Source organism: Martes martes (assembly GCF_963455335.1).
Source record: "Martes martes genome assembly, chromosome: 4".
Taxonomy (NCBI): domain Eukaryota; kingdom Metazoa; phylum Chordata; class Mammalia; order Carnivora; family Mustelidae; genus Martes; species Martes martes.
In genome coordinates, this window is record NC_137891.1 from 127,834,196 (window position 1) to 127,849,393 (window position 15,198).

A 15,198-nucleotide genomic window follows, 5' to 3' on the forward strand; every position below is an offset into this window, starting at 1 on the left:
TATGTATACCACATTAATTTTTCCCTTATGTTTGGGAAGCTCAAGTGTATATGGTAGAATTGCCTGATAAATGTTCACCACTTTTAATGGTAAGATCAAGATGAGAAGTATTTAAGATAAATTTTATAATTTTCTCTAAAAGAAAATATGTGCAAAAATGAAAATGTTTCATTCACTCGACAGATATTTATTGAATACTTACTATATGCCAGGTTCCTTTACTAAGCCTGAGTGTAAGTGATATGGTGGTGAACAGAATAGAGAAAGACCCTGTCCTCAGAGAGCTTATATTCCAATAGGTGTGGTGGTGGGAGATAATGGGGATTTCAAATTCATAAATGACCTGTAGAAAATAAAACATGTAATGAGAATGGAGTAGCTCAACTGAGATTGGGATGATAGGAAGATTTGGGAGAAGTCTAAATTTCTTTGGTGAGTAGCCCCTAAACTGGGAAAGGCTTAGCATATTCTGGGAACAGAAAGGCCAGTATGGAAGGAGCACGGTGGACATGGGTGGTAGGAGCTGCATTTAGAGAGGTTAGACAGAAGCCACATTAAGTAAGCATTTTAGACCATGAGAAGAGTTTCAGTTTTTGTCTAATTATAATGGGGAGTCTTTGGAGGATTTTAAGTGAGAAAGTTTGATGATGTGACTTATTTCAGAAAGATCACTCTGGTAATTATAAGGAAAATGACCTGTAAGAGGGCAGGAGTGGAAGCAGGAAGCTAGGGAGGGAGATATTTCAGTATCTAGTCTCTTAGGGAGGTGGAGTGGAGCCCGTGAAGAGCGATTGGGCTGGGGGTGTATTCCTGTAGCACCCCCTTTGCACTTGCATGTTCTCATACCTGGGATTCTGAAAGTTAATTTCTTTGGAATGTCATAGGTTAATGTGGACTCTGTAAGTCTTAAGAATGCCAAATACTACTAAAATTAAAAAAAAAAAAAGTTTGGGGAAGACAGTGTAGCTCCTTCAGCTTCCCTTTGCTCTATGGCATAAAGTACACTATGTTGGGAAAAAATTTAAGTTAGTAACTTCAAGTTCTGGGGATAAATTTATGCCAGATTGCTCTAATTTCTTTGCTTTAAAGCTTATACTACATCAGAATATGAAAACAATTAAAAAGCTCTTTTAAAATATGTACTCAATAATTATTTTATTTTTAATGAAAAGAAAATATAATTGCCTCATGATATTAATAAAATGTGTCTGCTTTTAACTTATTGGTTGAAGTAGCATATTCACTGAAAATTTTTTTTTTCTAGTCACATTGTTCTGATGCTTGCAGACGATATGGCATGCAACCCTAGAAATCCCAAACCAGCTACAGTGTTTAGTCACAAGAATATGGAACTAAATGTGTATGGAGATGATGTGGAAGTGGATTATAGAAGTTATGAGGTAACATTGTTTGATTTAACAACATTTTTGAAATATAGTTATCATTACTTTTAAACTCTAAAATAATGGTAGAGTATTTTCTTTAAACTTTGTGCATAATTGTCACTGAAACCTTGATGTAATTCTGTCTCTGGAGTTCATATTAAGGAAATACTACATGAGTAAAACTAACACAGCATGAACATTTCATATATGTATCTGCGATAGGACAACTTTATCTTGGCTCTTATGTTAGAATATTTTAGTGAGTTTTCATAACTTTTTTTTTTTTTTGCAGTAAATGCATTGTTCATCTTTCAAATTTGACCTAAAATTGCAAATTTTGTATATTTAGTATATATATTGAGGAAAAATTAAAACGATTAACAAAAAACTCACCCATATTTCCACTACTTAGAGGTAATCACTTTTAATATGCTTCCAGTGTTTTTATCCATATGATTAAAAATTAAAGTATAAATTTGAAAAATGGCATTATGTATTTTTCCTTTTGAAACTTCATTTTAAATTTAATAGATAGTGAAGATGTTTAAAATTTGAAATCTTCCTTGGTGAAGTCGTCCTCATTAATCCTTCGCCTTTCACCAAGCCTACCAAAAGTAAGAGTTTTCTGTGTACCCAGACCTGTTTTTTTTTTTTTTAAAGATTTTATTTATTTATTTGGTGCAGAGAGAGAGAGAGACAGAGACAGAGATCACAAGTAGTCAGAGAGACAGGGGGAAGCAGGCTCCCCGCTGAGCGGAGAGCCAGATGTGGGGCTCGATCCCAGGACCCCGAGATCATGACCTGAGCCGAAGGCAGAGGCCTAATCCACTGAGCCACTCAGGCGCCCCCCCCCCAGACCTGTTTTGAAGCAATTTTTTTTTTTTAAAGATTTTATTTATTTATTTGACAGACAGAGATCACAAATAGTCAGAGAGGTAGGCAGAGAGAGAGAGGAGGAAGCAGGCTCCCCGCGGAGCAGAGAGCCCGATGCGGGGCTCGATCCTAAGATCGTGACCTGAGCCGAAGGCAGAGGCTTCAACCCACTGCGCCACCCAGGCGCCCCGCAATTTTTTTTTTTTTAAGATTTTTTTTTTTTAATTTATGTATTTGACAGAAATCACAAGTAGGCAGAGAGGCAGGCAGAAAGAGAGGGAGAGGCAGGCTCCCTGCTGAGCAGAGAGCCTGATGTGGGGCTCGATCCCAGGACCCTGAGATCATGACCTGAGCTGAAGGCAGAGGCTTTAACCCACTGAGCCACCCAGGTGCCCCTGTTTTGAAGCAATTTTAAAGTCATATCTGTCTCTTCCCCCTGTAAGCATCTTGAGGACATGGCCTATGTCTTATGTATCTTATGCTTGTCAAGTACCTATAGCATTTGAAGGCACTCAGAAATGTTTGTTCAGTAATTAAATGTGGATGAATGTTGGACTACTTGTTGATTTAGTCATAAAATATAAACCAAAAAGAAGTCCTATTAAAACACTTAGCATTTTGCTGTTTTCTGAGAAAAAATTAAACCAAATATTATGTACACATGCACAGAAACACATACAAATGCACATATATTTATATACTCATGATCTAGGGAAAAATTGAACAGAAAGCTAGATAAATTTTCTGCTTTTTAAATTTAGATCTGTGTAATATAATTTTAAATATGCTTTCAAAGAATCCAAAAGTTCAACAAATTCCAGGGTGGGAAATCTGGTTTAAAGTGTGATCAATTTTTTACATGTTGAAGATACCCTTAACAAAATTTAAGTAATAAATACATTGAAAAATCAAAGATACACAATTTGGGGATTATTTGTGGAACTATCCTTATGGTTTTATTTTTATGATTCATTATGGACCTATCTTTCAAGGTTTATCTAGAAGTCACTAGGTAGTTGTACCAGTCAACTGCAATAGTTATAATATTGCTGAATTTATTTACGAGTTTCTTTATTTTGTATCTTCCCAAAGAATTACCTATGGAGACATTAATAATTTTTAAATTTTAGGCAGTATTTTGCATAGCATTTAAAGTTTTAAATTTACTTAACTGATTTTTCCCAGGGTAGTTTTATTAGCAGTTATATTTAATGGAAGCAAGTTAACTTTGAGGTATATATTTAAATAAATATATTTTAATTGAGTTATATTTCACTTTATGTTTTATTTTCAGTTTATGCTGAATAATATATAGAGAAAGAAGAAGGAACGTTTTGGGGGAAAAAAATTATCATGTTTCCCCTGATTCTGTTTCATCCCAATTTCTTCTTTTTTTTCCAGGTAACTGTGGAGAATTTTTTACGGGTATTAACTGGCAGGATCCCACCTAGTACTCCTCGGTCAAAACGTCTTCTTTCTGATGATAGGAGCAATATTCTTATTTATATGACAGGTAATTTGAGAATTTAGGTATTTAGAAATAGAATATGTATCCAATTCATGGAAAGATATTTAAACACCTTAAATGACAACTTGAAATATTTGGAGACAGCATAACATTTTATACTGTCCCTTGATGTATTCGCTCTATTTTTTTTTTTTTTTTTTTACTGTTACCCTGGTAAAGCTTATCACCTTTTATTTCATAACCCTGCTATAGCCTTGTTGCCTTCAGTTTTGTCTCCTGTTAATCATCCTACTAAAGTAGTTAGTAAAAATTATAAATCTGTCCTTCCTTTGCATAAAACTTTACAATGACTTCCTGTTGATGGAGTCTTAAATTTTAGTATGTATAAAGATTATTTGAATGCAGATACTCAGGTCTTTAAAATTCTGATCTAGGTTTGGTCCAGGGTGGGGCTTATGAAACTGCACTTTAAATATGTTCCCCACGTATAAGCTGTTATAGTCTTTTGTCTATACTTTGAGGACTACTGGAGATAAAGTCTTAATAATATTAGTTTAGTTTTATTATTTATTTAGTTATATATGTGATATATAATGTATAATAATATATGTTATATTTAGTGATATTATTTATTTCATTTTAGTTCTTGCACTTTCTCTAATTTTCTTCTGGGACTGTTTCTGTCCTCTAAACATTTGCTTAAGCTATTGCCTTTGTTTATTGATGTCTTCTCGGTTCACTTTGCCTACCTGATTATTCCTTATCTTTTTAGTCTTAGCTCTGGAGTCACCTCCTTTGCTGATTTTCCTCTGCAAGTCTAGGGTGACCTGTATCTCCAGTTGCCTGGGACAGTCATAGTTTACACCTATTATCCTAATGTAATAGTGCCTCCTTTTTCCTTCAGAAGTGTTTTGCTATATATATTATAATTGCCAAGAGACATCGCTTATCTCCTTGGTTGGTGTAGGCTCTCCTCTCACTCCCAGGTTAATCTGTAGTTTCTGTATGAGCATTTAACTTACTACTTTCTTGTTTGGCTATTTATTGCCTTCATTACATTTTGAACTCCAAGATGTCATTGATAATGGGGTTTTCACCTCTTTATTTCCAGTGCTGTGTTTTATGGTAGTATTCAGTATGAATGTTGACCAAATGGTACTTAAAAATGTTTTTGGAGGGCATTCCATTCAACTGATGATAAAACATTTGCAGAATGGTTTTTACATGTCACACAGCGGGATGGTTACTGACTTCTACTTGGTGATTTACTTTTCTTTGTCTATCATGTTGCATTTACTTAAAGCTTTTCAGAGTCAATGAATTTATAAACTTTATAAATTAACTTAGCAGAGCTAAGTCAGGAAAATTTTCACTTTAGTTTATCTGACAGTTATAAGAAAATGTCAAGCTTTTGTGGTGAATATTATGAAGTACAGTCTTATAGTTTAGCTTTATCTGATGTACTAAACAAAACATACAATTTTTTTTCTAAATCTATGGATCTTCTTTCAGGATAAGTCCAGGTGTGTAAGAAACTCCAATAGTCAAAGACAGAATTTGATAAACTATGGCCCATGGAAGGTTGTCTGTTTTAGAAATAAGGTTGTATTAGAACCAGTTGTATCCATTTGTTTTACATATTGTCTGTAGCTGTTTTTACACTACAGTGGCAAGATTCTAGTAGTTGCAATAGAGACCATGTGGCCCATAAGTCTAAAACATTTATTACCTGGCCCTTTACAGAAAATTTGCCAACCCATGTAAGAGAGTAGGAGGGCTGACAATTATAATAAAATGATAATGGCACTAACCATTAATGAGGCTTACTGTACCTCAGGCAATCAATATAAATCAATGTGTGTATGAATTCATTTCATCCTTACAGCAAACCAAAGATTTAGGTGCTGTTGTATATAGTTATGTGGGTTGTGCACTGCAATCTAGTGTATGTTTGCACATAGTAAAATGTATGCCCTGCCATAGAGTTGTTCTAATGGAAGAAAGAAGTATCGTATTTCCCCCACAAAGACATAACTACTAATCACTTTTGAGTTCACAGAACTGGATATATTCAGAGGGGCCACTGAAAAAGATTTTTCTACTTTGATGCTCTGTGGGAAGTACCTTTTTAAAAAATTCACACACAAAGGAACTTTATATGCATGCTAATGACAGTGCTGATAGGTTTCTTGTTTCGCAGCTAGGGAAACTAAGGCATAGAAAGATAAAGTAATTTGCCTAAGTTAACACAATCATTAAGTGGCAAAGCTAGCATTTGAATCCAGACAAACTGGCTATATCCGTGCATTCTGAATGTCACAGTCTTCTGGTCAGCTCTCATGGGACACTTGTTGATAGTAGTAAAAACTTTAATTTAAATGTGAGAACAACTTTTCAGTAGTATAGCATTCCAAGGATACTCTGAATAATACTAGCATACTATTGGGACCAAGCTAGTATTTGCAACTCCTTTCTCATGAAAATGTTTGCCTGGTTTTGAGAAATTATTTATCTATAGAAACTCACTTCTGACATAATAATGGAGCCAGTGCAAAAATATAAATGTGCTTTTATAGAATGGAGTGATAGAAGAATTTATGAAGGTATTATATCTGCTATTTTTTTGCATAGTCGATCATTATTCTGTTTTTAATTGGTTGTAATAGAAAATTATTTTTTGTTTTCATAGTACTTTTCATTTTAGAGTATAAAAATAACAAGTGATACTAAAATATTGCCATGAATGAAGTAAATGTTTATATCTGGATATATGCAGTTTGCATTTAAAAAATGCATGTATTTGACCTTTTTAACTCTTCTACAAGGACATGGTGGAAATGGTTTCTTGAAATTTCAAGATTCTGAAGAAATTACCAACATAGAACTTGCAGATGCTTTTGAGCAAATGTGGCAAAAAAGACGGTAATTAGCAAATGACTGCTTTTCTTCTTCTTCTTCTTCTTTTTGAACATTTTATATATTTATTTGACAGAGAGAGAGAGACAGTGAGAAAGGCAATACAAGCAGGGGGAGTGGGAGAGAGAGAAGCAGGCTTTTCCTGCTGATCAGGGAACCTGATGTGAGTCTTGATCCCAGAAGCCTGGGATCATGACCTGAGCTGAAGGCAGATACTTAACGACTGAGCCATCCAGGTGTCCCATCAAATGACTACTTTTCGCAAGATAAAGTAGTACCTGGTTTTTCCATGGTTAGTAGATTTGTAGATCCTATTTTATGAGATTTTGACTTATTTTAATATAACTTCTCCTACTCTACGAGATTTATGTTTGTTATTTCTACTGAACTATTTTTAAAAGAAACCTCAGTGTTATTAAAGAGCATAAAAACAAGTTAATCTCTTAAGACCGTCTCCCTGTTATTTAGCAATGTTCTTGGAGGAAATTAGAGTCCTACCAATCAAGTTCCCCTTTATGTAGGGGGATTGTGAACGTATATTTATTTTCCAGCTTCAGCCTGTTGTTACTTTTTGTATATTCTCTGACTCTCCACATGATAGCAATACATTATTTCTTCTTTGGAAAAAATGCTGAAATAATGATTAATATAATATTTATAGCTTAACTCACATTAAGGATGACATATTGTTAGTGATCCATGGTAAGCACCTCTCTAGTTGAAAGTTGTCATATGAACATAAGTGAATGTAAAGCAGCAGAAATGCTTTTAACTTGGTTACCTTCTAAATGCATGGTGCAGAAAGGGATATGATACATATTCTAACTTCCCAGTGTTTAAAATCTAGAAAAGAGAAATGTTTATACAACTCTGCTGCAATTAAATGTAAATATTGAATTATATGCATAAGCAGAATAAATGGAAATGTTGAAGGGAAGCTTTTGCTAGGTACTGGTTTTATCTTATTCATAGTTTACATTTACTGGATATATATGAGGTGCTAGGCACTGTTTTATATATATTGTCTTATTTAATATCAATAACAACACCATGAGGTAGATACTACTATTATTCCTATTTTCACACATGAGTAAATTGAGACATAAATAGATTAACTTGCCAGATTTTGCACAACTAGTAAGTCCAGCACTAAGACTCATTCTTAAGTGCTCCAGTCATTTTACTGTACTGCCCCTCATAACTGTAGATGTTTCTGACCCTCAGGGGCGTCCACAGATTTTTTTCTCAGAACAAATACATCATATGATTTCTTCCTTTTATCATCTGCTTAGATATTGTGGCGCCAGATTGCTTACTTTCTTTTCTAGGTGCAATGTGAGCTGTTTACCTAGATCAGGTGTCTCAGAGAAACCTTTGAGAAATGTATCTGCTCCCTTCTTTCACCATCTAGGCAGCTCATTCTAAAATACAGAGCTGATTATGTTATTTTCACTTGAAAAAAACCCTGTTTGGCTTCCTCAGACTTAACAGGGATGAGATCCATACTTCATATGGGATAGTACATAGATTGACCCTACCCTACCTTTTTGAAACTAATTTCCTCCATTTCCCCAAATTTACTGTAAATTCTCATTATATAGTACTATTCCCCTTTTCTAAAACAATTACACTTTTTCAAATTTATTTCCCTTAGTAGAACCTTATTCCTTTGTTGGAATGTGCTATTCCTTTCTTTGTTAGTTAAAATAACTTACCCTTCATTGCCCAGGCCAGGCATCACCCTTCTCTGACCTGCCTTTCTTTCCATCCCCCCTCTTCTTTTCTCAGTGCTGTTAGAGCACTTTGACTTTATTAGACTCTAAGCTCTGTGAAGACAGGGACTGCTGTATCCCCAGCTTAGGGGATACATAGGCTCTAGTAACTATTCGTGATTCTTACCACATTCCATTTGGTTAAATGTTTATGTGTCTCTTTTCCAGTTAGATTTTAAGCTTTTTGAGTATGGTGACTAAGTCCTGTATGTTTTTTCCTGAATCTGGCTCATTTTCTAGGACAGCCTGGGTGCCAAATAAGTGTTTCTTGAATTGAATATTCATTTGGATTCTGAATCATGTGGCCAAGATAAGGGAGGGGGAAATAACTGGGGCAGCCACTTTGTGGTACAACCTGTTGAGGTCATTTCCTTGGACAAGATTATAGCTTTAATATTTCTAATATCAAATTTGTGTTGGGAATTCTGAAAACTTACAAGTTTTTAACTAATAAAATGACTAAGATATGACTTTAACATCTTATGTTATGCAAGTAATGTAAAAATATTAGTTATGTTTGATTAACAGCATTATTCATGTTAAAGATAGTACCACTTTTCTTTCAGCTACAACGAGTTACTGTTTATTATTGATACTTGTCAAGGAGCATCCATGTATGAACGATTCTATTCTCCTAACATAATGGCTTTAGCTAGTAGCCAAGTGGGAGAAGATTCACTCTCGGTAGGTGCATATTTCCCATTTGTAAACTGCATTGTCTTTGGAATACGTAGCTATTTTGGAAATCACTTACATGCTTTATGAATATATATATATATTTTATTCTTAGACTTTTTAATACCTTAGAAGGAAATTTTGATTGCTTTTAAAACATTTTCTTATAATGATGTTGCTTGACATATATGTCTTTTTTCTGCTTTGCTTTTAAAAAAATTATAAAATTACAATTATAAAATAATTATAAAAAAGTATAATTGACTATAATATTGTGTTAGTTTCAGCTGTACGACATAATGATTCAATATTTGTATATATTGCAAAATAATCATAATAAGTCTAGTTAACATTTATCATCAGACCAAAAAAAAAGCCACCATACATAGTTACAGAATTTTTCTTTCTTGTGCTGAGAACTTTTAAGGTGTACTTCCTTAGTAACTTTTAAATGTGCAATACTGTTTTATTAACTATAGTCACCATGCTATACATTATATCCCATGTCTTATTTATTTTATAACTGGAGTTTGTCCCTTTGGCTCCCTTCACCCATTTGGTCTACCATCCGCCTCTCATCTCTGGCAACCACCAGTTTGTTCTCTGTATCTATAAGGTTGGTTTTTGTTCTTGTTGTTGTTTTTAGATTACACATATAAGGGAGATCATATGGTATTTGTCGTTCTCTGACTTATTTCACTTAGTATAATGAACTCAAGATCTGTCCATGTTGCCACAAATGGCAAGATTTCTTTCTTTCTTCCTTTCATTCTTTCTTTCTTTTTTCTTTTCTTTTCTTTCTGGCTGAATAATATGCCATTGTATATGCTTTGTTTTTTCATAGCATCAACCTGATCCTGCAATTGGAGTCCACCTTATGGATAGATACACATTTTATGTCTTGGAATTTTTGGAAGAAATTAATCCAGCTAGCCAAACTAATATGAATGACCTTGTAAGTATTTCGTTGATTTGATTAAAGCACATAGGTCTGCTTAATTGATAAGTGAAGTCCTTTATTCCTTTATTCCCTGTACTGCCAGGATACTGTTTCTTATGTTGAACAGTAGCCTTTTAAACTGTTTTGAATCTCCCTCTATAGTAATCTCTCTCTCTTTACTACAGGAGGCCTAAAGTTTAGCCTGTTTAACTTGTTACTGTCATTCATTTGCTCATGCTCTTTTCTCTACCAGAAGTGTACTTTTTTAGATTCATCTACTGATGAATTCATCTACCTGTTCTTTGGGTGTCAAATCAGATCTTATCTCCTCCAGGAATAGTCCCATAGTTCTTCCCTGTTGGAATTTAAGTAAAATAAGTAATTTTTTCAGAGCTTTATTTCTCTCTTCTACCATTTATTGTAGTCTGCCTTTTTTTGAATTTACTGAGTGTGAGTAATAGGGCATTCTTGGAAGAAAAGGACTTTCTCTTACCTATTTTTGTCCATCCTTCAACTTCTAGTACAGTGTTTGTTTTTTAAGATTTTATTTATTTACTTGAGAGAGTGAGCAAAAGAGAAAAAACAAGCAAAGGGAGGGGCAGAGGCAGAGGGAGAAGCAAGCTCCCCACAGAGCAGGGAGCCTGATTTCGGGTTTGACCCCAGGACCCTGGGATCATGACCTGAGCTGAAGGAAGACGCTTTACTGACTGAGCCACCCAGGTGCCCTAGTACAGTGTTTTGATGCAGTTTCTTGAACTTAGTTCAGTCTTTTTTTCCGGGCTTTTCTGTGCTTCTTGTATCCTTAAATAAATCTACTTTGAAGTTGCTATTGAAAGTGGGCATAATAAAAAAGCTTGAAATGGCAATTCTAGATTGGATAATTACTGAGCATCTATGACTTACCCTCTTTTTTTCATTAATTTATACCCTGTTCTTTTATTCATAAACATTTTTTGAGTTTGGGCTAAGTGCCAGCCACTGGCTCTATCCTAGTGAAGGAGACAGGTACTGTCTCTGCCTTCAGGGAGCTTCAGAATGAAAGGGAGGCCAAGTAGACTGGGCTTGGAACTCACATATCAGCCAAGCAGCTTTGCATTGATCTCTTTTTATCATATAGAAGTGTTTTAGATAATTTTTTTAATTAAAGAAGTTCTGCAAAATTCTAAAAATCACTGTTATAAGCTGTTATATTTGATAACGTAGGATTACTTGCTACATTTTGGAGATTATATATTTGATGCCTGTTAAATCTTAATGTGAACTTGTTACAATACTACTTTGTAAGAAAACTATAGTCACCTAAATTCTAGTTACTTTAGTTTTTAGATTTATTCCCATTTTTAATTATATATTGTACATTTTATTTAATATGTGACATACTCTCTCAAAAGTTTACAATATATGCACCTCACACTTCATATGTCTAATGGATTTTTTAAAAAAACAACTTCTTCCTTTGAAATCATATAGGAAAGACTGAAGAAACTTATTTTTTTATGTGTTTATTTTTTCCCACAATTGCTGTACAGTTTTTAATAAACATTCCTCACTAATATCTTGTTCCCTACTTCTGTTTTTTTAATTGAATGATGGTTATTTTAATCTTGTTCAGTAAGAATGATCCACTTCTTTGAAATTAAATATTCTAGTGATTTGATATATCTTAAGATATTATAGAATAATACCTATTCTGTTGGATTATGTGTGTATAGGGAATTTGTCGGGTATCAGCTGTATTCAGAGTACAATATTAGGAGCTTCGTGGGCAGCAATATTAGAAGATATGGTCCTTGTCCACTTAAAAATTTATAGGGTATTGGTAACAGGTGATATAGAGTATTACCTATTAAATGAAGTCTTTGGATCCTCCAGGTAATTTTCTTTCTTTTGTGTACATGTAACTGTTGCTATGTACCTTTAAGATGCTTTTAATATTGTACTGTAATTGTTTATATTTGTGACATTCCCTCAAGGCTTTGAGGTTCTTAAGTAAGAAGTAAATGGACCATGGTCTATGCTTCTCACTGCCCACAGAATTGAATTATAGTACCTGGTGTATTTATAGTTCTCAGTGAATATGTGTAATGAGTGAAGGGACATGACAACCATGCACATTTGTATGGTTCCTTTAAATATAATGGGTTTGGTGTTTACAATTTTTCTTGAGAGAGGTAGATTTTGGTGTTTGAAAGAAGCAAAATATAGCATATTCTAGGAAAATGGAATACGTGCGGAGGCATGGAAGTCGGAATCCTTGTCTTCAGTAGTAAGCATATAATCTGGCTACAGTGTAAGGATTCTGTAAGTAAAGGAGATTATTAGAAATTAATGTTGCTGAGGCTAAAGAAATCATATTGATAGGATAAAAAATCTTGAAGGAAGAATAACTTCATAGAAAGTGGAAGTATACTCATTTTAGCAGCAGAGAAGATAATACTTTTTATCTTATTCCCAAGCTCATTTGTTTATGCTTTTCCTACTGGTGCATGAGCCACCAAGTTGCTGGCTCATACAGGAATGCCTTCAGTATACATAGGACTTCAATCTTTGTGTATTTTGTTTTATCTTTTACTGTGTTTCTTCAACCTTTAATCTGTATTGTCCTTCCTGTTTGGCATTTCCCTTTCTGAAGTAAGTTTGGCATTTTACTCTGTCCTCATCCTTTTTGCCTTCACTGCTTCTTTATATTCTGATCTCTTCTTTGTATTTCCTTTTATTGTTTTCCTAAATCAGGAAGGTATTGTGATATTAGGCCAGTGACTTAATCTTTTTGAGCTTTAGTTTGAAGTAGAGATAATAATCTTAATATACCTCACAGTTATTAGTAGTTTAAATCAGAGTATCTATAAATTGCTTCACGCAGTGCTTGGATCACTAGTTTCATAAATTCTAGCTGCTCTGCCCTTCCCCTCCCATCTCCCATCATATTGGTAATTATCTGTGCATATCATCTTGTCTCCATAGGTGGGCAAGTACTGTGGGCCGTAGGCCCTTACTGCAGTCTTGTCATGGTTTTCTTCGTATATCCTGTGCTTTTGCCAAACTAGGTTATTTGCCTTACGCATCTTTGCAGCTGCTCCTTAAGAATGTTATTTCCCATCTGTAATCTCCCTTTTCCTTCAGAATGTAGCTTAAATCCCACTCTTTCTTTTTTCTTATCCTCAGACTATGAGAAGTTTATCCTTTTCTGAAGTAGAACCTGTCACCTTTTTCCCCCTATCTCTCTATGTTTATTCATCTCTGACTTGACTTAAGGCCTTGAAGATAGGACCATGTTCTGTCAACTTTTGTATCCTTTGTGGAAGATAACAGTATGAAATAATACGTAGTAGATGTTTTATCTGCTTTGCTGAGTGAATGAGTACATGTTTATCCCTGGTAGTTCACTGAAGTGGAATATCGGGGATATGATTAACATAGACATTTTCATGAGACCTGTGTGAGATCTGTGTGAAGTTGTGTTTTTTCAGGCTATATTCTTTGAGGACTAGAGTGTCTGGAGGTGCTTTGGATTTATTTTCATTATGGCTATACTAAGAAATTTGCCGCTCACTGTGATGAATGTAGATGCAGAAAAAAAGCAACTCTTTTCATAGTGTTACATATAAATTCTTGGTAAATTTAAAAGTTCAAAATATATTTTGTAGCATATGATCCAAAAAAATGCATGTTTTTTCCCCCTCCCTGGTCTGCTTCCCTTTTTGTCACCTGCTCTAATGTCTGTATAGCTTTCTTAGAATATCAAGTACTACTGTAGCAAGGAAACTTTAATCTTTAAAATCAATAGCTTCTTTAGATTGGGAGCGCTTTAAAAATACTCTATAGTCAGGGTGCCTGGGTGGGTTAGTCAGTCGAGCATCTCATCCTAGTTTTGGTTTAGGTCAGGATCTTGGGGTCATGGGATTGTGCACCATCTTGGGCTCCATGCTTGGTGGGGAGTCTGCTTAGGATTCTCTACCTCTCCCTCTGCCCCTTCCCCTACTCACTCACTCACTCACTCTCTCTCTCTCATAGATAAATAAATCATTAAAAAAATACACTACAGTCTACTATACTGTGTTATTGAATTGATAAAAGTTGTATGTATATGTGTGTATTTATCATTGTTATATATGTGTTTTTCAGTTTCAGGTATGTCCTAGAAGTCTCTGTGTGTCTACCCCTGGACATCGCACTGACCTTTTTCAGAGGGATCCTAAAAATGTCCTGATAACTGATTTTTTTGGAAGTGTACGGAAAGTGGAAATTACAACAGAGACTATAAGTTTGCAACGAGATTTAGAAATCATGGAAAGCAGGTATTCATCTTGAATTATTATTTTCTTAGAATATTCTAGTCTCATGATTTATAAATTTTTATGTAACATGATGTTACATAATGTTGAGATGAAAGTTGGTGTTTCTTAATAAAACTACACATTTCTACCCAATCTTCATTTTATGTGGGCCCTACGCTTTTCAGGTTTATGGGCAAAAGCTATAAATATTAGGGGGAAGCTATGATCATGATTAGGATTATGTTGTAGTTCCAAAATACAATGTTCATAGTAGTGATTTGAGGCATGCTCAGAAGGCTTAAAACTTTCTTTGTAACTGGCTGAGAGCCATACTTTTCATTAGTGGAGGTATGTGTAATAGTTCAGAAGACCTTCATGAAAGGGCAGATATGTGAATGTTTCAAACATTAATACTCTAATGAGTGTATATGCTTTGACCTATTGCAGTAGAAGGGGTTACCTGAAGTGACATTGAATTGGGAAGTTGGCAGCTGGGCATTTAGAGTGTAACAAGGGCCCTAGGAATCCAGCAGATGTAAGGCAGATAAACATAAAAAGGGAAGCGAGTGCCAAAAGTCGTATTTCAAGTACGTATTTCAGACTATAAAACAGTGCTTCCATGTTCAGAATTTCTATGGGTTCCAGCAATCTGGTTACTTCTCTGACTGCCATGTACTTTGGTTCCTAACAGTCTGGGTGGTTTATGAGCCTGGGTCAGTGGTATCTCTGGCTTTTCTCTAGTTTTATATTCTGTCAATCTGGAACAATTTATCTGGAGCTATTGTAAATTTGGAGTGACCCTCTCATCAACAGGTGCCACTGTTTCTGCTTTATTTGGGGGCTCTTGGTAATTCATTAGGGAAGGGATGGGAGGTATATGCCAAATACTCCT

General features: G+C 34.7%; 1 protein-coding gene across 1 annotated transcript in view; it reads left to right on the plus strand.

Moving 5' to 3' along the window:
• The window catches only part of PIGK (phosphatidylinositol glycan anchor biosynthesis class K), a 121,138-nt gene that overhangs the window by 37,207 nt on the left and 68,733 nt on the right, over window positions 1-15,198 (plus strand). The window contains exons 4-9 of the mRNA XM_080801555.1: window positions 1,265-1,400; window positions 3,660-3,771; window positions 6,552-6,648; window positions 8,981-9,098; window positions 9,934-10,044; window positions 14,155-14,327. Of these exons, the coding sequence (XP_080657681.1) occupies window positions 1,265-1,400; window positions 3,660-3,771; window positions 6,552-6,648; window positions 8,981-9,098; window positions 9,934-10,044; window positions 14,155-14,327 (747 nt within the window). The remainder of the gene's footprint in view (window positions 1-1,264; window positions 1,401-3,659; window positions 3,772-6,551; window positions 6,649-8,980; window positions 9,099-9,933; window positions 10,045-14,154; window positions 14,328-15,198) is intronic.